At 45.6% G+C, this 21617-nt stretch overlaps 7 protein-coding genes across 7 annotated transcripts; 1 reads left to right on the top strand and 6 right to left on the bottom strand.

The window, feature by feature from the left end:
- Nucleotides 1-1794: 1794 nt before the first annotated feature.
- Nucleotides 1795-3893, bottom strand: JR316_0012816 (uncharacterized protein; the record flags this gene model as incomplete). Its single annotated transcript, XM_047898435.1, has 2 exons — nucleotides 1795-3433; nucleotides 3484-3893. 2 exons carry the CDS (start codon nucleotides 3891-3893, stop codon nucleotides 1795-1797), a joined length of 2049 nt encoding a protein of 682 aa, XP_047741983.1.
- Nucleotides 3894-5118: 1225 nt separating this feature from the next.
- Nucleotides 5119-7396, bottom strand: JR316_0012815 (GPI-anchored wall transfer protein 1; the record flags this gene model as incomplete). Its single annotated transcript, XM_047898434.1, has 8 exons — nucleotides 5119-5310; nucleotides 5391-5609; nucleotides 5668-6038; nucleotides 6116-6226; nucleotides 6277-6415; nucleotides 6486-6671; nucleotides 6748-7236; nucleotides 7301-7396. The coding sequence occupies 8 exons, from the start codon at nucleotides 7394-7396 to the stop codon at nucleotides 5119-5121; spliced, it is 1803 nt and encodes a 600-aa protein (XP_047741982.1).
- Nucleotides 7397-8200: 804 nt separating this feature from the next.
- JR316_0012814 (60S acidic ribosomal protein P1-alpha 3) lies at nucleotides 8201-8824 on the bottom strand (the record flags this gene model as incomplete). Its single annotated transcript, XM_047898433.1, has 4 exons — nucleotides 8201-8221; nucleotides 8280-8522; nucleotides 8599-8658; nucleotides 8822-8824. The coding sequence occupies 4 exons, from the start codon at nucleotides 8822-8824 to the stop codon at nucleotides 8201-8203; spliced, it is 327 nt and encodes a 108-aa protein (XP_047741981.1).
- Nucleotides 8825-10433: 1609 nt separating this feature from the next.
- Nucleotides 10434-12435, top strand: JR316_0012813 (Nitrosoguanidine resistance protein SNG1; the record flags this gene model as incomplete). The annotated part of the gene is made up of 12 exons (XM_047898432.1): nucleotides 10434-10682; nucleotides 10734-10896; nucleotides 10956-11070; nucleotides 11124-11145; nucleotides 11210-11373; nucleotides 11436-11496; nucleotides 11555-11665; nucleotides 11721-11770; nucleotides 11826-11885; nucleotides 11942-12015; nucleotides 12075-12200; nucleotides 12272-12435. 12 exons carry the CDS (start codon nucleotides 10434-10436, stop codon nucleotides 12433-12435), a joined length of 1359 nt encoding a protein of 452 aa, XP_047741980.1.
- Nucleotides 12436-13382: 947 nt separating this feature from the next.
- Nucleotides 13383-14777, bottom strand: JR316_0012812 (Nitrosoguanidine resistance protein SNG1; the record flags this gene model as incomplete). The annotated part of the gene is made up of 10 exons (XM_047898431.1): nucleotides 13383-13425; nucleotides 13495-13620; nucleotides 13673-13749; nucleotides 13803-13850; nucleotides 13929-13978; nucleotides 14042-14152; nucleotides 14202-14262; nucleotides 14326-14489; nucleotides 14546-14567; nucleotides 14623-14777. Coding segments are annotated over 10 exons (857 nt in total), but the record flags the coding sequence as incomplete, so codon positions are not given.
- Nucleotides 14778-17888: 3111 nt separating this feature from the next.
- Nucleotides 17889-18390, bottom strand: JR316_0012811 (uncharacterized protein; the record flags this gene model as incomplete). Its single annotated transcript, XM_047898430.1, has 5 exons — nucleotides 17889-17964; nucleotides 18031-18047; nucleotides 18099-18130; nucleotides 18181-18208; nucleotides 18268-18390. 5 exons carry the CDS (start codon nucleotides 18388-18390, stop codon nucleotides 17889-17891), a joined length of 276 nt encoding a protein of 91 aa, XP_047741978.1.
- An 814-nt stretch (nucleotides 18391-19204) lies between these two features.
- JR316_0012810 (uncharacterized protein) lies at nucleotides 19205-20855 on the bottom strand (the record flags this gene model as incomplete). Its single annotated transcript, XM_047898429.1, has 2 exons — nucleotides 19205-20650; nucleotides 20712-20855. 2 exons carry the CDS (start codon nucleotides 20853-20855, stop codon nucleotides 19205-19207), a joined length of 1590 nt encoding a protein of 529 aa, XP_047741977.1.
- Nucleotides 20856-21617: the final 762 nt, after the last annotated feature.

Here is a 21617-nt window from a genome sequence, read left to right as displayed (position 1 = left end):
AGTATAAGCCTGCGTAAAATTTGCATAGCAATAAATCACCCTGGTTGCTGTTGGTTTGTCTGTTTGGAACCTGGAGTAGGTAGTAGAATTGTGTGAAACACAAATAAATCGAGTCTTTCATAAATAGTCGCGTCCAATGATACTCACGCAAAGGCATTGGCCCTATGTCCGTTACACTGTCTGATAGAACTATTTCTAGCAGGTCAGAGTATATTCTATGCTAACAACCCGAATGTGCCCAGTAATGTACAATTAACAGTTGTGATGATTTCCCGAGTCTACCGAAAGTATGGACCGCCACGGGCTTTCAGTTTTTGTATGCCATTGCATGTATATGATGCCATCAATCTGAAAGTTACCATAAGCGACTCAAGAGTGCTCCAAGGATATAGTCGGTACTTTCTCCAGCAAATGTAGAAAATAGGCAAAAGAGCTGATCGATTATGGTCGATCCAGCGCTGGGAGCACGTCCCCTCAGGAACTTCCATGTATGGTAAAAACTGCCATATTGAGCATGATGGCTTGATGATCGAAGCCGCCAATCATCCCCCTATACTTACGCCGTGCTTATGACGCAGGCTTGCGGAGGTCATCATTTATTAGATGCACCTCCCCATTTGCTGAGAGCAATTCAAGTCACAGAATTTTGCTCATATATTTTCACCACTGCATCACCTCAGATGCATCAAACAACTAAAATCACACCGCCTGCGTTCAGTAAAAATTGCCCAAGTCGCCGCCTGAGACCGATTATCGAGATTTTGGTACATTGGAGGGTGAACTGGTATACAATTATCAGCGGCTAAATATGGGAAACTATTATTCCGAGCGCCCAGCAGTAGCAGGGTAAGTAAGTCGGTCTAGCGTTACCCGACAAATATAAGTACGGTGACTCGAGGTCTTGTGAAAATGATTTGTCTTGAAATTGTAACAAACTTATAATTGAGTGTGCGTATATGTTAAGGTATTAAAAATTTAAATCCGTCTTCGCCCTGTAAGTGACACCTTCCGGCAAGGGAATGTCCCGGTATCCGAAGGAAGCGGCCTCATTGACGCCTAGGACTCATTTCCTGAATTCTGAAGGTGACGGCCGGGTAGTTGAAGGTCCCGCGACGGGAATGGAGTCGGTTCCGCGGATCCAGAGATTAAACTGAACATCTTGGTCCATGTAATGATAATCACGTACGATATTATCGCATTCTTCACTGTTGAGCTTTCCAGATTAAAATACAACAGAAAACGTGGAATTTAGATAGATTGGTAAGGTGATTTAAAACAATCATGACATATCGACTTTCAAAGACAAAACTGTAAATGCACATACATTTCATAGTTAGAACAAATTCAGGGTATATGGTATGCTATGGATAAGCTGTGAGATACTAGTAACTAGAATACAACTCATATTGAAACAGAATGTCATTGACATTTTATGGATATCTCATCGGCGCTTGTTCATGCCCATACAGCTGAGCATTGAGAACACGTACTCGAAAGGGCCCGGTGGTCAGAGCGTAAGATTGACAATTCTCGGTTTGATAAGATGGCTGCCTCCAAGTCTACTATCACACCTTGTGGTCCGATTGAACATACTATATCCAAGGTAGTTGAGAAGCCTTGCCGCTTGCGTGATCTGGTTGTCTGCAGGTTTGGAGATACAGCTCAGCGGACGACAATAGCATGAAATAACTCCTTCCAAATCACTCATTGACCCCAGAAGGTGTGTACTACCGAATGTTGGTACAACCTGTTTTTTGCCGACTCTATGCATATACTTGATTGATAAGAGCATTCTCAGCCTGCATACAAATCCAAAAAATCCACGCCCACCGAAGACGAAACAACTTGTCTACTCGAAGCATCATAAATAACCTCCACCTCAGGCCGTCTCATTTGGAACCTGATAAGCGCACTACCTTGTGCTTGAAGATCCATATTGCGGTCCTGAGATGCCGACGAAGAGCCATCCATATAATTCAAGTTCGATGAAGCTGGCGAATGAGGAGCGTCGAAGGGAGAAGATGACACGGCGGAACTGAATTCATGGTTATCGCCGTGTCCCCAAGCATTCATACGATGTAGTGCAGCACTTGATTTAGGATGGTACGCGTCTTGTTCGACGACGACGAGCTTCTGCAACGCAGGCAGAGGGATATCGTCCTTTTCGTTCTGCCCATTTTCGAGACCATGTGAGTTGGTAGTGGCGGCGGCGCCAACGTCTACGCCAGAACGTGATGTCCGCAATCGTGGTGTGATCAACTCGAACAAGGAATCCGCGTCCATCTTTTTAACCCTCATCTCCTTAAGAACCCTCATCCGCCTGAAGCACCACGCCCACACCGCATGCGCCGCTTGAGCATCGGTTGCGGATATCAGTCCCCCATGGTGCCCCTGAGATGCAGGCAGAGCAACACTACACATATCCAAGACCTCCAGACCTTTCTGTACGTCGAGCTGCTTTTTCTTTTCAACTGGAGTATCCACGTTTTCCACATCATCGACAGGCATCTCCATCCTGACGAGCAACCCTCTGAGCACCTCAGCCATCTGCTTCGCAGCTCCAGACCTCTTTCCATCTAGATCGTCAATACTAAGCGTATGTAGGGAAGGTAAAAGAAGCTGTGATAGCACAGACGGAAGGTTGTTGATCCGAAGGTGCAGATATGTGAGACGCGGCAAAGAGATGAGCGGTAACTGATCATTGGAGGTCGAATGAGAATCCAAGGACAGGCTCGAAGAGGCAGAAGGAGCATGGTTGGAATCTGACGGTGATAAAAGAGGTACCAAGGCTACCGTAGCAAGGTTGGAAGGGTGAGTTGTCGGTGGAGAAACAGCGATATTATGACTTCCCGACGCAGAATTCGAAGAAGGAGAAGTTGAATTGGAAGGTGATACGTTCTCCAAAGTGACTCTCGCCTCAATCTCAACCCTCTCTAACGACCTGGCCTCGTTTAGTACTCCCAACAACGTGGTAATGGATATTGGTGAAAAGCGTAGCGGGTAATGTAGTTGTAGCACCCTTAAGTTTTTGACATTTTCTGGAGAGAGCGGTGGAAGTAGATGATTGTAAAACGAGAGGTGCCTTAAGCATGGAATAGATGGAAGGACGAGCGCGCCAGTCGTTGTGTTGATGTTCGAGCACGTACCACGTCTCGTGATGGCGCGGACCTGGTCAGTACGACGTCTGTTTGGGACATGACCCGATCCATCTGACGAAGCATGGAAAGCGAGGCTCTGCAATGGATAGACTTGGTCGCCTTCAACATGAGACAATAAATTCGCCGGTGAGGGATACATAGCAGACAAGAAAGCCTGAGCCTCATTCTCCGTTGTCGTAAGCAGATCTAGCGCCCGTATCCGCTGTGTGAAGCTCCGCAACACATGGGGCAAAATAAGCTCTGAAAAATCAATTTGTACGTCCTGTAAATTTTGGCTAGGTTTATGAGATTTCGTCTCTCTAAGGGGCAGTGACCATACACGTACCCACGCATAGGTATTAGGATATGTGTATGATTCCTCGAACCATTCTTGCTGGGGCCTTGAGCGGAAGACGACAACTCGATGCTTACATCCACAAGAGTCACCTTGCTCATTGCGAACCATAACTCGGCTTTCCTAATGGCCCTCCCATCCGCGTCCTCAACGGAGTTTGCATCCTGCAACAGATCCGATGGCGAGACGGACAACGATAGCAAAAGGCGCGTCCACGCCTGCGGTGTAGTCCGGACAGTGCGACGGAATAGAGTAGACACTTCGCCCACGCGGAGAGGCGCATCCGGGTCGAACGAGGAGGTGTACGTGAATATCTCCCCAAGAAGTTCCGGGGGTAATAAAGATATTCGATCGACGTCGTGGTGAACAATGGCGTCACTGGCATCGGCGACGGCGCGCATTGTTGATATTTTTGACAATGTTGGTTTCCGCGAGTGAGAAATTAGAATCAGGAGTACAGAATCACAGTGATTCGCCCGATGTCTATCATTGACGAAGGTTAGCACAGATTACTGAGCAGCAGGATCAAGTTTGGAGCGGATGTCTCTTACTGAGTGGTTAGTAGAGCCAATGTCTAGCGAATGTAAAATTGTTTCCGCCGGAATATCTTTGTTGCGACGCCTGTGTTAAATAGCCAACAAATGAAAAGACCTGGGTCCCTCCCCGTCGAATCCTTCGAGCGTGAAAGCAAAATTACGATCCTTCCGCGAGTGAATGTAAGGCGGGCCTTCCAACGTTGTGGTAGTGAGAAGACAAAGGAAAGCGAAAAATGGACACGAACGACTCTACGGTAAGTTATAAGGCTTCCCAGTAGATTCGGCGGTGTCGATGCAAATAACCATTTGGTCGAATCATGGTCTGGACTCTCGACAATGCTCTCATTCCGCACGGTCCTCCGCTCCCATTGGCGCGATCATCCATCAGGGGGGAGGTAGTGACTCCCATAATCCGTTTCATTCTTGCAAATAACATTCATTCTTGACGATGTCGCATGTCAAGCCCGTCTCACGACTTGCTCAAGATTAGCTTGGGGTTGGCCTAGAGGACTCAAAACATTCCGTGGCCTTGGTTTCGTAGTTTTCAACGGCTGTGCCGATTAATGTACACAGAACATGCTGCAGTAGTGCTGCGATCTGGGTTCTTTGAGGTTCTTTGACAGTTTCGGAGCACAGGGCAAGGAGGTCATGGAGGAAAGAAGTAAGCAATGTGATACCGTGGCATTCAACCTTGCCGCATCGGGGCAAGCGCGCCGGTTACGAGCAGCCAATACGGACGCAGGTCTAGCCTGCTCACTACAAATTCCATGTAAATTTATTCTGCCAATTCCAATTCATTGAATCACATTTCAACGCTGCATGCAGAAAGTCATGTCGCATCCAAATTTCATAGAGGATTGAAAAGATGCAGAATAAATATGAAGGAAAGGTTGAACAACATGAAGTAATGCTCAGCCAATCAACGCCGCTCTATCCAAGCCAATAACAAGGCGAATGCCCAAGACACTCAAGTATCATCGTCCGAGGCTTTTCAAGCCACATATTATCACCGATATCCAAGGGCCAAAGGCTAAGAATATGTTCCGATCCTCAAATAGATTAAACAACGTATTAACGCACGATGAGATAGTTATTTGTATTTATTCTCCGACTGCACAACGCCTAGACTCGAAGTGTCCATTCTCTTTCTCTTGTTGCTGCTAAGAAACCAAGGCACCGCGCAGCACACCATCGAATACAAACTCAAGACGAACATGGCTTTCGCGTCCGACATATACATTGTGGACATGCTCAGGTTTATAAGTCCAGTTAAAACATTCGCCTACAATCAAACCAAGAATGAGAACGTGAATAAAGGATATTACATCGCAACAATATCACAATGGAATAACAAGAACTTACCAACAAAAAAACAGACAGGCCATAATCATTAATTGCTTCCAACAACCTGGGCGGATTCTCGTGCTCGACCATAGCAGGCGTCGTATCTTTATCCAACCTCTTCTGGGTGTTCGCTTTCGAGGGGCCTTTTGCATATATCCATAGGTCTAGAACGACGACATAGCACAGCAAGAACGAAACGTTAAAAGCCGCTATCCAGAATATATACGAGATGTTGACCTATTCCACAGATCAATCACAAACCAAATTCGATAAAATGACACAAAGCGGGACTCACCATCCTCCTTGAAACACCTCCATCTCCCCTTCTCCACCCGCCATCCACACCGGTTAGCCGTGCCACGCCGAAAAGCGCCCACCAGACGATCGAATACCCGCATAGCTCCGTTGCCGTCTTGTCCAGTTGTCTAGGCGCCGACAAGTCAAGGTCAGTCGGGCTCCCGCTACCTTGCTTGAGTTTGCCTTTTACATCCTCCTCCTCTTCTTCGTCGCTGTCCATGGGGTCACTGTTCCGTCGCTTTCTTCCACCGCCCACCCCACTATCGAGAGACTTGGCGAGTGCTTTTTGACGCCGGCCGTAGAAGGATGGTGTTGGCGGTAAGACTTTCGTCCCGGTTGAGAGACCAAGGAGATGAATGGAGAGGTAGCCTATTTGACATAAAGCAGACGATGGTTGAGACCTCAATGTTAATGGCAGAATAAAGAAAGAGATGAAATGGGCTAACCAAGCAACGATACCAGTCCTTCCTTATTCATGCTTACCACCGACGTCCTGGGCGCCAAAAGAACGTAATTCTGCAAGCCGAACCCGTGTTCCGACAATGCGATTTGTTGGACTGTAGGAGAATCAAGTAACTGAACGCATATATTCAGGAAATGGACGTACCAACACCGATCGCGACGCCAAGAACCGAGTTTGAAATCGGGAAACAAGCAAGCAAGGGATGCAACAGAACTTGAAGAACTGGTAAGAGAGCGAGAGTAATGAAGAAATTCCAGTGGACACCATACTCGGTGACATGTTCCTAGAATACAGCCACAAGAATGTCATTATGCCCGCCGTGAACCGTTCAACGAAGAGTAAAATCCGCGTACCGGATACTCTGTGCCTTTGACGAGCAACACCCTCACTATTCCCAGCGCAATGATAGGCAACGATTTCCGTACAACTTTTAGTAACTTCGGGATGAGTGGAGCACGGAGGTAGCGAGGGTCTTTGATGAGTGGTATAGCAGAAACTACGCCTTGAGAAAATACGAATGAACCGACCCCAAGATCCATCTAAGCAAGACAAACATCCCGGTATGGTCAGTCATATTCCCCAATCAAACATTCTACTGGGAATAGAATTACACACCAAGGACACGCCAAACGTCTCGCACTTGGCCAACGATCTCGGAAACACAGGAAAGTCCACGGCGAGAATGGCAAGGACCGTCATCAGCATCATATGTGCCCTGTACGTTGTCAACGCAGGTAATGGTGGTAGCCTGACAGCTCTCTGCTTCTCGTGCATGCTCCTCCACCCAGCCTCACCGTCTCTTCTTCCAGAACTAACACCAACGTCGACGTCAACCGTCCCGCCAACACCTGGGGTAACCCTACGCGCAGGCGACTTCTGACTGGAAGGCAACGGCGTCCCTCTTTCTACTAATGGCATCCTCAGCACCCACCCAGTGGACCCTGCCAGAATTATACTCAACCAAACGACTCGCGGGTACTCGGCCGCGACCGTCATAGAGGACAGCATGGGCAGAATGAGAAGCACCCACGACGCAAAGAACCCCGTGCTTGATTTTGCCATTCGAGAGCGTGTTTGGACGGCAGCGTAGAGAGCGACAGAAGTCTATAGCATTATTGAAGCCGGGTACATCAACTTGTACTTGTAGAATACTAATAATACGACGTACCAGTGCGACGAGGGAGATGGCATTGATGTGTGTTATAGAGGACCCTGTAGTTCCAGACACAAAATCCTCCTTTGCTTGTTTATAGTTTTCCTCCATTATTGACGCGATTGTGGGAGAGGAGATCCAATGTTGAAAGTATATCTTCAGAACAACCTAAATCCAAAATCCGTGCAATGTGGTCTTGCAAAAATGTAAGTACCAGAATACTTATCCGCGTAGACGAAAGATACCTAAGATACCTAATGTGATAAATCTCCAAGAATCCAAATGCTTATGCTTAAATAGTTGCCGAATTGACCATGATAACGATGTAAGTTCGATAGTTAACGAAAAGGCTCAAGATGACATGGAAGTAGGAAAACAAAGTATGTCCTGTTCGCTCATCCTGGACCGTGCAACGTCACATGATTGAATCTGGAGGCTCTTACACCGATCAATGGGAGGTTTTTCGAATCTTCAGCCTTGGGAGCTTTGAAAATTAAAAGATAAAAAACATATGGAGAAGATGAAAAGGGACAAGGGACAGTGACATGCAAAGGACACGATGGAACCAAAACCAATCAACACATTTGACACTGCTGAATAGATACCTTAATTCGATTTATGACCCAGCAGAATTGTGCAGAATCATTGCCGCTCAATCATTAAGATATGTTCACTATAAAGAACGGGGTAGCCCGACACTCATACAGACAAAAAAACTGCGTGCCTGAACTTTGAAGGTCGAGAAAGCAGTCACCCAATAGGTTGAGGGAAAATATAACAGTACAATAATGCCGGATCGAAATGAAACGTGATGGTCTTCATGTGCACACAAGATATGAGTGTTTTCAGAAGTTTTTTGGTGTGTATATGTATGAGGATGATGGGCAAAATAACATATATACGAGAGCGTGATGTTTAATCGAACAATCCGAAGCCCTGTAAAAGGAAAGCATTCAGCACTCATCGCCAGATAGGCCATGGACACAAAACGCACCATATCATCGTCTGACTCCTCCTTCTCCTCAGCCTTCTCCTCAGCTTTGGGTGCCTCCTCAGCAGCGGCTCCACCTGCGGCGGCAGCGGCAGGGGCAGCACCGGCAGCGGGAGCTCCACCACCACCAACGTTTGACAGGAGATCCTTGATGTTCTTGCCCGCAAGGGCTTTTTCGAGGAGAGTAGCCCAGATAGGCTCGACTTCGACACCGGCAGCGTTGGTCAGAGCAATGAGTTTGTCGGCCTGATCGAGTAGAAGTCCAAAAATCATATCAATATTCCTTGACGTTTTGATACAAAAACCGAGGGGATAGACGCACGGTGATTTCAATACCATCATCGGCGAGGATGAGAGCAGCGTAGGTGGGGGCGAGGTCGGCCTGTGCACAAACCCAAAAAAATGTCAGTCATCCAATCGCCAAAGGCCTGAGTTCCCAAGGTACATCCAAACTCCTTCATCCGCATCCATCCCAAATCCATCCTTCAAATCCCAGAAAACGGTGCCCCAGCATTCAAACCAGCATTTCGAGACGGAATACGCACCATTGGTACTGTCGTGAGGGGTGGGGGTGGTGAGTGGAACAAAGGGTTGGTCGATGGTCGTTGAAATGTGTCGTCCACAACGGCTCCGTCGATTGCGTCCGCTACATCACGTGATTACATTTTTTCCTCTTTTAGACAAAGTAGTTCGTCAGATACAGTCAGATCACAAACTGACTTGAATGATATTGCCTTGATTCAAAGTGATGGGAAACAAGTCAGTAAGAAATGACGATAAAAAAAAAGGCTGATCCACTACTCAGACTATAGGGACCACCTTGGAACAAACTTAGAGTCCCACACAGAATACTTAAAGTTAAACTTGTAAGGTGGGCCGCTGCAACGCACGGCAGTTACGAGTCCTTGAAACCATGAACTTAAAGAATGATTTCACTGTAAAGAAGTGGGCCCTGAATGCAAAAGAAATAAACAACTATTGGGCTGGTGTATGTATACATAGGTAATTACCAAAATTAGTAGACCCATCAATACCAGAGCGACGAGAAACCTACGGATTTTCATTGTTGAACTATTTGAAGACGGCAAAATCACGGAAACTAACAAAATAGTCAATGTGCATTTACAGTCGAGCTACGAGAACTAACATTAATACCACCACATCAGCAACGTCCCTAGAGTCGTTCTCTTCTGAAACTGGAAAGCATATGCAAGACTGTCCCATAGATTGATATAAACTCAACATCGGAGCATTCCTTGGTTAAGCAGAAATTTAAGTTCGACTATATAAATATACTTTGAGGTTGGGCCTGTCGATATAAAATTTGAAAATAGCTGTAAACGTTTCGTTGACGGCGATTCTTGTGCAGGGACTGAAGGAAACGTCCAAAAATCGCGAAAGCAATCTCCGCTCATGTGTGCCGGTTGATCGAGATCGCCGGTTCATTAAGCATTTTCAAAATCTTGGCTGGAGGTCGGTGATATAAACGAATCCTGCTAAAGGAAGACTCATAACACTTCTACAAAAACATTTCTTTAAACTTCCCTGAATTTTGTTTCTATTTATTGTTCCAGATATAATGGATTAACTGGTTCTTAAATCCTTTGCGGGCGGAGACTCGAGAGGTGGCAAATACGTCATTGCCGACGCGGAGCGCGCCAAAGTTGGAACGTTTTACCACAAAAAAGGTAATAATGTAAGGTGCGCCACATTTGTAGGTCAAATCGTAGCATATAGCCCCTCCTCGACGCTCGTACAGGACGCCGTGGTACTCGGGACGGATTACGTCTAAATTAGCTTCTGGTATGCTACGGTAAGCATGTCAACAGTCAGCGTATGGGTCATGATTAAAGATTATCCGGTGTGTATAATCGCATTGACTTCTCTTACATCTTTCTCGGCCGACATATACCACTCCTGATGCATTTACACAGTACATTCACGGTTATCAGAATCTCACAGTTCCGAAGGTATTATGTACTCAATCGCATTCCACACATCACAGAGCTTAAGGCTTATATAAAGCCATTTCAGCTTCACCTTGTGTAGATTTGGGGCCTCACCAATACTCCTAGCATGCAAATATCTAAAGAGGACATTAATCCATTCCTTACCACTGTTCATTCCCAGGAGCATTCTCAAGTCTACCTTTCCACAATGGCGTCAACAACGACTAGTGTCGAACAGGACCAAAATTCCAACAGGACTACCTTACCGCTATGGCCATTGTCAAGGTTGTTTTTCTGGAAAGGAGATGATGAAGAACTGAAGAAGGCGTGGAATCTTTATTTGAACACTGTAATACCAGGAGTGATGCTGGTCGCAATAACTATCCTGGCCGTATTTTCCATCTTTTGGGGTTCGGCCTGGAAAAACCCGGATCATACATTACCTGGGTGGATTGTGGTGTGCTTGTATCCTTGATACTCATTCGATACATGACTGACATTGCGCAAGGACTTTGATGGTGGACAAGTGGGAGATTTTGTTGCAAAAACATTGCTCACTGAACGAGGCGCTATATTGTGGGAGGTCGTTCCCGCGCTGACCGCCTTCCCTCGTGGTTTAGGAGAATTGACACAAGCTGTGAAAGAGGATCGAACATGGGTTGCGGTTGTCGGTCAGTCCGCTTTTTTCTATTATTTAATCATTCATACAGCGAGACTAAAGTTTAATTAGTTAATGCCGATGCTACTTTGCGATTGCAGGACTCGATTACTAGCCCGAATGTATCGTATGACGGTACAGAAGCTATCAGTATATACGCCGTCGAGGCCAGGAACGAGAATTCCTAGTACGCCTGTCTCAATGTCCTGGTAACACGACTTTAACATTCTGACGCATCAGTCGTTATGTTATTAAACCCTCGGTTCGTGATTCAACTTCTATTCCAATACAAGGAGTGCTGATGCGTTAACTTTCTTTTGAATTAGGTCGAAGCATCTATGCATGCAGTACAACTGGCTTTCGCCGTTGAATTTGGGGCGAACATGTCCTCAATTTCCAACATCAATTCAATTATTGCTATGTCACCACAGACTATTGTCAATCCATTATCCTTTAAATTTATTAATCTAATACCATTTTCGCAACCCGTGTGAGTAATGTCATATGTTTTGGAAACTATTTCGAACAGACATACTGATGCATTCAAGATAGAGCCGTCGCAACCTTGTCTACTGGGCTCATTTTTGTTTTGATTATGTCATATTTCGTAGTGGTTGGTTTTTTGTTGGCCTTCATAGTTATCCTCTCAATATTGTTCTATTTTTAACCAGACGATTGCGAATGGCGCTCGCCTGGCTTCAGGACTACCCAAGCTTCTATCATTTAGGCATCTTATTGCCCTGCGTCTTGGAACCTTGTTCATTGTGTATTTTTTCCTCTCTGTGAGTATTTTAATTCAACGTTTTCCAAATATCCGAGACTTAGTTCGACGTGTAGCTTGTGTACTCGCTCGTGAATCTGGCATTCAAATTGGATCTAGGTCATAAGTATGCACCAAGCCATTCTTGAAAGAATAAAGACTGATGTATAGGCACGCCGTAGATATGGGCATGGAGGATTTGTTTTGTTCTGGATCGTCAGTTGGACATACATGCTTGCTGTGTACGTCATTTCTGCTTTGATGACCTCTATACCAGCTTATGTTTCGATATTTCTAGTGGACTCGCCTTAGAGTCTCTCATCACCGTGATGAAGCAGTTCGTCCCCTTCTTTCTGATTACCTGGATTGTAGGTAAGTATTGCTGTCAAATTTTGTGTCATTATTGTTTCGAATTCTTTCCATTAATCCAGTCAATGTCTCCACGAACTCTTACCCCATCGAAGTTCTTCCAAAAATATTTCATTATGGATATGCAACCCCATTCTACAATGTGTCCAAGGCTATTCGGACAATAGTTTTTGGCACACGGAATACATGTTAGTACTATTTACTTGCTCTGCAAATTTGTAACGTTCCTGACCGTTCCATGTATAATTTCCTCAAACAGTAGGAAAGAACGTCGGTATTCTTATAATATGGGTTATTATCTCATGCACAACGCTGGTAGGATTTCAGTGGTATGTCCGAAAGCGAGAAATCGACGCAGTACGAGAGGCGCGACATGAGCATGGTGTCGAGACACCGAATGGTGAAAAGCAACAGCAGGTGTGACCGCCTTCCAAGGAGATATCATGTCATCTACACCCTGGATAGCGGAGCATCGTGTGTCTCATTAAAGATGTTTGACGGTGTGGAAAATACGCTTACTGATATACACTTAATCTACCGTAGCAAAATACATAGTCTTTGTGGTTTCGAGTCTCAAATTTTCCCGGGCTTTCAGTTGTAACGTCGAGCCAATGTTTGACTGATGTTTCTCTACATCCTATGGGAGCGGTAGGATCTGAGGAGAGGACTTGACGGAATAGCGGATAGTATTCATCCGTCTGCTTTACGGATAAATGCATCCGTTCTTGTCAATTTTATTCTCTCTACCCTTCTTTCGTAAATCGCTCACCGTCGAGATGGGAAACATTATCGACTATCTTCACGACGACCAGTAAGACACCGACAAGAGCAAATCAGGATCGCCGTTTTGGAGTGTTAGAGCATGCTAAATTCTTGGAATTAGGACTCACTTATAGGCAATCATGAACCTCCGAAGTCCATTGTCCAATTATTTTACAAGACACGACCTCTTTCAATACCACACGAGTACTGATGGGTTCCAGACAGTCTCTGATAAGATAGCAAAACGGAGGAATACCCGACAGTTGATCCGCTAGACATTGTGCTTGGCGCTCACACCTGTGTGGCCAAAATTTGGAATGGCGGTCAACAGAGATGTCGCAAGGTCAGAAATTGATTAGCAATACTATGAATGGTGCTACAAATGGTATATTAGTATTATCAATATAAGTATACAGTCTATCGATAGTCTGTGCGCCGTCCGTAGCAATTCCAATTAAAACCGTTCACTGTCTGGTTTTTCCACTTGAAGTGACTCTGCATTTGGAGATTCCACGTCGACACCACACTGTGGAGCATGTGAAGAACCAGACGGTCTCGCATCGCTCTTCCTCCTTACGAATATCTGGATGAGTGGCAGGGTCATACACGAGATGGCTATCCAGACAATCAGAATGCCAAAGGATTCACCCACTGATTAATCCGAGGTGATAATGTCAGGATACCTATCGCCGCTTTACTGGAACTGAACGAGGCACCTACCGATATTTTTGGTTCCAAATACAATAGTTCGCATTGCCCGTGATACATTATAAAATGGTGCTGCATAACCATAGCGAAATATGATAGGCATGACTTCGATGGGGAAAATGCAGACAGCGACATTGGCTGATGTTGTGGTCAATTTAACCGCGGTACCAAGGTGGATGACTTCACTCACATATGATCCATGTAATCATGAAAAATGGGATGCCCTTCACGGTCAACAAGGTCATCAATGACTCGAGAGCGAGCCCGCTATAAGGTTGATAATGAGTCAACATTATTCGCCCATGTAGAGAACAACGTACACGGAAAGCATGCTGCAATAATTAAGCATCCAAAATACCAAAAATCCACTATGGCCAAATCTGCGGTTAAATGAAGCCCCATTAGAAACCAAGAACAACGCTGCAAATCCGAATCCCGATGCTCACTTTCGAGACAGTGGGAGTTGGAAGGCCACGCTGAGAAGGCAATAGAATAGCTTCACAAATGACATTCAGTCTCATTCCGCTCAAATCGCAAAGGTTCACTAGTCAATGCTTACAGAAATAAAAAGATAGCCGGCGAATGATGAAAACAGTCGGAGAATGATCAAGGAACGGGTTGGAAGAGTCTTGTCAAGGCCTGATCCCTCGCGCGCTGCATTGGTGATCATCTAGGACATTGTTAGTTTTGTTCAAAAAGGCCTGAAACGATATACTAACCACAATGAAGAAAGACAGAATCAATTGATATATCAATCCGACAAATGTCACTGCGGTCGCGCTGTAGAGCCATGGGCGGTGAGAAATTGAACTATTTATACCTTGATTCAAACAAGTAACGTACAGTGGAACATCAAATGGCGCAAGGTTCGTCATTCGATATGATACAGGTGTGACAAGTGTTTGAGGGGAGATTGTAAGGAGTTCTGAGAGATTCGTTGAATTGGCAATTTGCTGGGCGGACTGTGTGGCTATAGTTTTGAAAATTGCGTCCAGAGCTCCCTCGACCTTTTGCACCAAAGTCAGCTTGGAAGAAATGAAGTCAACCATCACTCCAAACTTACAGAAGGCTTGATAAGATTGCGGCTGTTGGAATAATGCGTAAAGGTGGATGAGTTTAAAACAAGGACGAGAAACTTACAACGCATTCTCGTTTCTAGCTTCCACCGCGAACACTGACACAGCTTCTGAGCCATCGTACGTAGCGTTAGGCGTGATTAATGACTGAGAAAGTCGCGAGCTAGACCCCTGATTGACTGTTGGAGATGTAAGCTCAGTGCTAGAAGTAGAACTCATTGGATACGCAACTGGTAATCGCAACCCATGTGTGTTCCTCTAGAACTAACGCTCCAACTGCGGAAGGCCCTGCTGGAAATTCGGAAGCGGGTATCACGCTCCATGACACTTTCGAGGCGCTAGAGGACAGGCTTAACGTATCAACTACACTTTTCCCTATCAAACCTCCGTCAAAGTCCTGTATCCCGAACAAAGAGAAAAGAGCCGAAGTATTGAGCATTTGTGTTGGAAGCACTATGAAGCCGACTCACCACGACCCAGCCCTTCAAGTCCCGTACAGGCGTCTTCCACAATGACCCCCAATATATCGAAAATACAGCGAAGATAAGCACAATGATCGCCAACGAAGCACCACAAAATATTTTTAAATAGATGGCGCGGGCTAACTTTGCTTCTTTTGAACTGTCGAAAAACGGTCGAAAGATCGGCTGTTCATTACGAGCTGAGCTATCGAACTTTCGTATTTCCTGCCGAGAGAGTGAAGAACGTGAAGAGATGGAAGATGCTGGCATGAGGATAGCTCGACAAAACGCAGACGACAACGCGAAAGGACTGCACGCGTATATGGTATCACACTACAAGGAAGGGGAAGACACATACATCCTTTATAAATATATCAAAAGGCTTTGTGAGCACAGGGGCAACCTTACATGTCAGGACGATGTCCGCATCGAACGCTTCCGGAGGTGGTTAAGCGTAGACCCTTAGTACAAATGCCACCTTCCTCCTGTCCACCAGGCCTTTCCCGCTAAGCTTGCGGTGGTCCGGTGTGCTCCTTACTAGGTATGTTGATAGACCGCGTATGTCATCACTGGTGACAAATAATATCTCCATGCTAGGATCAGGATGAATTAACCGCCATCCCCTGGCATCCCTACTGAATTGATACCTTGCCTATCATGTCATATTAGAGAGATCGCCTCAACAACAATAACTTACCTTTGACTTTATCTTTTTTGAATTACCTCTTACTTTTCAAGTTCCCTGTACGACCATTGAACTATTCCAGTGTGCCATATTTTTGGACAAATATCGGACGAACGTCGTGCTTAAAGAATTTGGCAGGCACGGAATATCTGGCGAGTTTTTTTACGAGCTAGACCCATTCAATAAATGCGTTGACAATCTCATCAATAAAACCACGGAAAGAGGCTGATAAAATTGCTTACGTTGGAAATTCTACACTGCAGAGTCACGCCAGCTGCCATTTAGCCTACGAGTCAACTACCTCCAATTTGTTTCTCGTCACCTTCCAATCTCACGTCGCGGAGTTCTTCTTCATGTATGCCATGAAGGAGACTTGTGCTCGACCAGGCTATCGTCAGCACCACGGATTGGAGAGCCGGTGCCAAGACTACGTGCAAGGACCATCGCTTTAAAGTTTAGTCAGCATTCATTAACATCTTTACATAACATTATGTTCTCACATCGTGCCTTGTGATTTTTAGATTAGATAGGCAGGTAATAAGGTCTGGCCCCTGGGTAATGGAGAGGTCGAAGGCTAGGTGGAACCTCTTCCTCTGCAGGTTTTAGACGACCGATAGAAGTGAGGAAGATGCCCCCGAGTAAAGCGCTCGCATGGTCTCTGCTAATCTGCTGTACAAGTTTTCTGGAATTATTAGATATGGTATTAGTGTCTTGAGTTGAATGAATACGACTGACTTGCATAAAACTTGTGAAAAAAATTACTTCAACACGGAGATTCGATTGGGGTAGGTTAACCGTAGTATAGCTTTAGCGTGATGGTATACAATAAGCTAATGTCGCAGGGAGAAGATACTCAGAGTTGATGTTTGCGATCCAAATATTGTCACAACAAAAGGCAAACAAAGAGTGATGTACTAGGTAAAACGAGTCTAGCTTCCGTGCTAAGGTCATGTCCGGATTCTCGCAGATATGAGGCCAACGATTTGGCATTTTATTTTTATTTTCTGGCGAATTTGACTCCGCGATCTGGGGGATTTAACGCCATAATTGGCGATTATTGGGGTATTGCTAGCAAAAAAAAATTATTCTGATGTGTTGACGCCCCCGCACGGAAGAAAATTTTCCATATTCGGAGGAATATTCATCAGTAGAATCATATAATTCCGGAGAAGGCCCAAGCGTAGCTTCCTGGGGTCTGATTTGGTGACTGATCCGGAGGGACCTATCTGGATGTATGGCCTCCAAAGTCCTGAGAGTTTGGGTCGAAACCACGCGGAGGGCCTAAACAAGAGGCTCGATATAGCTGGACCAAACATAGGTAATAAAAAGGGAGAATAGGGCGAGATCGAGAAAGTCAGAAAAAGGCTTCGGTGAGGTGAGGCGGATCGGAGAGTCGAGATATGGGAGGCGAACAAAAAAAGCAAAATATCCTTGAGATAAGAGAGAGCCACAATGTGGAAACAATTTTGGTTAGCTCGAGAAAATATTTAGCATTATGGAAATTGAAAAAATTGAAAAGCTTTTGCGCTCAAAGACGTTCATTACCTGTCAAGGAGAATGATATGACATGATGATGAAGATATCAGGAATTCGACAAAATTTCTGGTAATTCATGCATAAGTAGAAGTAACAAAGTTTGACGAGGGTTACCAATGGCTTGAGGCCTGGGGACCAGCGCGACAGTTATGCTGAGTGAATTTACCTTCAGGCCCATTCCATTTTCATTCACTTTCCCCGAACGTTCCAATTGTAACAGAAGCCATGCCCCTGCACTTTACTGCACATCTATGTGGCGCACACGATACTTATAATCCAGAACTAAATGGGAGTCCCTATGACTCTTATTAAATACAAAGCTTTTCAATCCTTTTGAACAGAAATGTATTAAACTATTTCGATTACGGTGCGAAGAGTCCTAAAAGGAAAATAAAATTTGGTGAAGTTCATTGTTCCCACGCCCCATCATGCCTACTTACATTGTTCAAACCCTCTGAGTCATCAAACATGCCCGCGCACATCTCTCTGCCACTCACGCTCATCCCATTGGGCATTTTTTCTGTACCCCACCGGACTGGAATCACTCCACTGATGGCATGCAAACGATTCGCGAGTAATTCTGGACAGTATTAATCGATTTAAGACCCCTTTAACGTAGCTACATTTGTACATCGGCAAGTTGTGAGTTTATGCCATGGCACACCTCTCCCAATCTCCAGTATTCTGCTCAAGGTGATAACGATACTTGGGTTTCTCATCATCACTGGCATCGAGTAATGAGGAATTGAGCTGTTATGCCGGTCATACAAGAACACCGAGTCGTACGTACTACCAGACGTCAGGTGCCTAAACGTGTCAAAAATTTTTCAGAAGCTATCGTTATGGCTATTCATCGACGGCTTTAGGCGTTAGACAAGGGTGGAGTGCAACTGTAACAATATGTTCAATAATGGGTTGAGGGTGAAGTAAATAGACTTGCAGTTCCACCATACCCAGAGGGATCGATCCTTCATAAACATGAATCTATAAGTATCGAAAGAATAGATACATAGGGTGAAGGGCATACACTCAAGATAGTAACTCCAGAGCCCCAGAAGCCAATTGTTTGCGGAGCGGGGCCGAGCACGATGCAAGCTATACTTGCGCCCGCTCTGAATTCCTCGCTACGGTCAAGGCAGACAAACGCCATATTTCGCGGCTCCTTTCGAGGTCTTTGTCCTCATTTGCTCCCGGAACTTTGAAAGACGAAAACAATGATTCACCATCTTTTCAGCTTGAATTCAGGTTGTCTAAATACGTTCGCAGGGCCCATCGGAGGAAATGTAACCCCGGCACCATCGATTTGCAAAACTTCTGGTACCTCGAGCAAGGAACATCGATTGTATGTATTTCAGACGCGTCTTCCCTCAGGGTCATGAGGAGGAGATGAGTTTGGCAGTTGTCTCTCACCATCATATCATGTTCAGCATGGCATGTCATCCTGCACAATTGGTGTGAAAATATACCCCTATGCAACACATTTTGTTTCCATAAACGACTGTTAACCAAGTGATGGAAGAATTTAGAAATAAGCCAGGTCATGAGAAGCTTTTTTCATAAAAAGCTTCTCGGAACTGTTTTCTTCGAGGGCGACGTAACTCTCTCGTACTTATCTCTGGGGCTCAAAAATCCCGAGTGATCGAATTCAGGTCAGAGATGTTAGCGGTGTTCGGACAAGACATTCCCCTGATCTTGTTGATCTATCCATCAGCTTCAGCCTTCCCCGTACTGAGCATACAGGACAGTCAGAAAATGACTTGAATAAATGTTGTCGTTGGGATAATGGTACTATATATTATGTTACAAGGTTGATCAGAAGGTAAAATGTACACATGTCGAGTCAGAAAGATACAATTACATACATGCTAATATCGATATGCCCAAAAAACCCAGTCAGAAGTATTTTTACACTGTACAAGAATAGATATTAAATATTTGCATTTGTAAATGCGAATACGAATGTTCTAGACGGTGAAGCCAAGGCGGGCCCACCCATCAGCGCAAGCAGGGTATATGGCTGAGAATTCTTTGATTCTTTTCAACGAAAGATCGTAGAAATCCTCGTTGAACAAGTTACGATTAGTCCAAGGTTTCGAGAACCGAAGAGGAACAGCGTGCTCAAGCTGGAGCAAGCTCTGAACGTCCGAGGCATCAACTTTGTGCTTTTCAAATTTATAAGGCTCAGGCATTCGTCGATGGTCATCCCAGCCCTGAAGCTTCTGGAGAAGGAGGAGTGAGAAAGGAACCACGGGAAGGCCTTGCCTCCATTTAATGTTGTAGGAAGGTAGGAATGGAAGGTTCATGGTGCCTGGAAGGAGGACGTCGACCTTGCATTTATCTTTATGAAAGGTGTTTGAAGGAGCCAAGTCATCGGAGACACGATAATAGAGGACGCGATATGCGATGTTGGGGTTCTTCCCATACTCTAAGATAAAATTCTCGGGGTCACCGTTGTAGATCGCCTGCTTCAGCCATTCTGCGGTCATCAATCGTCCAGGCGGCGGGAACGTAATGATGTCGATGTCGTTCGGAGCCCTTTCATTGCCGTACAAATGACACGCCAAACTGCCGAACAAAGCTGTCTCAACTCCAATATTTTGGAGGATATCGACCACCTTCTTCGCCACTAGGCAGGTGACCTCGGTTCTATATTGAGCTTCGGTCTTGATTTCATCTACAGCGGTGGCATCAGAATCTGGAAGCGAAAATGCTTTCTCTGATGGCTCTAATGAGCTTGCCGTGGAGACAGGGGAGGCCACTTCCATGCTGCTAACCGGCAAGGCGAGTTCTCGACGGCTCTCAAAGGCTAGGTCAATACCCCGAAAGAAATGGGCAACGTCGAGAACAGGAAAGCCGTCGGGGCGTGACAGCCGAATGGTCTTCATGTTTTGGCAAGCCCGGATCAATGTTGTTAGCCCGGACGAAAACTCCGGGAATAGGGCAGAAGCTCGTATAAAACAATCCAGAGCTTCTAGTCGGAATGACTTGTCGGTAGGAGTGCAGATCGAATGGCCCGATGTCGGCAATAATGTTCGGATCGTCTGGCAAAGTTTCCTCGGTGGTCGTTGAATGAAGTCGCTCTTGTTGGACGATGCGTCGTACTGCTCCAACAGTTCGTTGACTTTGTCGACGACTATGGCAAGCAAAGAAAGAACCGGTAGGCCATCGACTCGGCTAGTAAGCTCCGGGCGATACTCTGGCGGTGGGGGATATTTAACGGAGATGAGCTCGAAATCACAGAATGTTTTTTTAGGAGGTGCGATCGAAGAGTCATAATATGACAAAACGTCGGATTTGTTCTTTCGCTGACGGACCCGAAACTTGGAGGGTTGCTGCTCGACAAGGTCTCGTCCCAGCTGGTTGTTGACGGGGATCCCCACAGACTGGGGTAGAACCACTAGTTTAACGTCCTGCACGAAAGCAATTTGATTTTGAATATCAAGAAGAACCAGGGACAGGAGGTACACTTACTTTAGGGACAACTTTACTTCCTTGAAGAAAGGCCGCCATATCTTGGACAAGTATACATGTGAAGCCGCGCTTTTCCAGTGCTCTGACGAGGTCGCGAGCAGCATTGGAGACAATAGTTTTCCTGTTGGCAGTCGATTTAGCCATGGTGGTTGCAGTCAAGAAGGAATAATTCGATTCAGAATCTACAAATCGTAAATGAACCATGGGAACACCCCGCCATTGCCCCGTACCATGAGGGTCATACCTGGAAATATCCGATCCTATTTCAGGAGAACAATATCTTGGATTACCCCCGTAGATTCCAATTAAGATCGTACTATGAACGTGCGCTGGGCAGCGTCATAGTTCCACAAAGCATTCCCAGTTGCAGACACTAAACTGACAGTTGGCCCTAGAATTGAGCTGCAAGCAGATCAGCAGATGAGTAGGTGAAGCCATCTACTGAATCTCTGTAACGTAACGTACCTAAATTCGTTCACAATGGTGTTAGAAAATGCGGAACAGGGTGCGGTATGGGCGGATCGATTACAATACTCTTTCACAGTCGTAGACACATGACGACCCGATTGTGATGCCGTACCACCATGGCGTTGTTCATTCTTGATGACCGACCCCGTCACCCCTGCGCCGCGACGGCATGAAGGAATAGTATGAATGCTCCAGAACCTAGCGGAGAGGCCTGTCCGCAAACTAGCGTCCACTATTCGTTCGGTGTTCGCGGGAGATAAAACAAGACAGCGTGATGGTAGGCGTAGAAGGCAGCTACGTCGCTTACTATGCACATTCGGGCCGTATAAGAATTTATTGAATTTTCGGGGTTATGTCCCAAATACGTTTTAAATACGTAACTTATGATGTTCAAGGTACAGAGGGTTTCAAGTGTAACAGCAAGCCCCACTCTCCTGC

This window comes from Psilocybe cubensis, chromosome 13 (assembly GCF_017499595.1).
Source record: "Psilocybe cubensis strain MGC-MH-2018 chromosome 13, whole genome shotgun sequence".
Classification (NCBI taxonomy): domain Eukaryota; kingdom Fungi; phylum Basidiomycota; class Agaricomycetes; order Agaricales; family Agrocybaceae; genus Psilocybe; species Psilocybe cubensis.
This window is presented reverse-complemented; position numbering and strand designations above follow the sequence as displayed.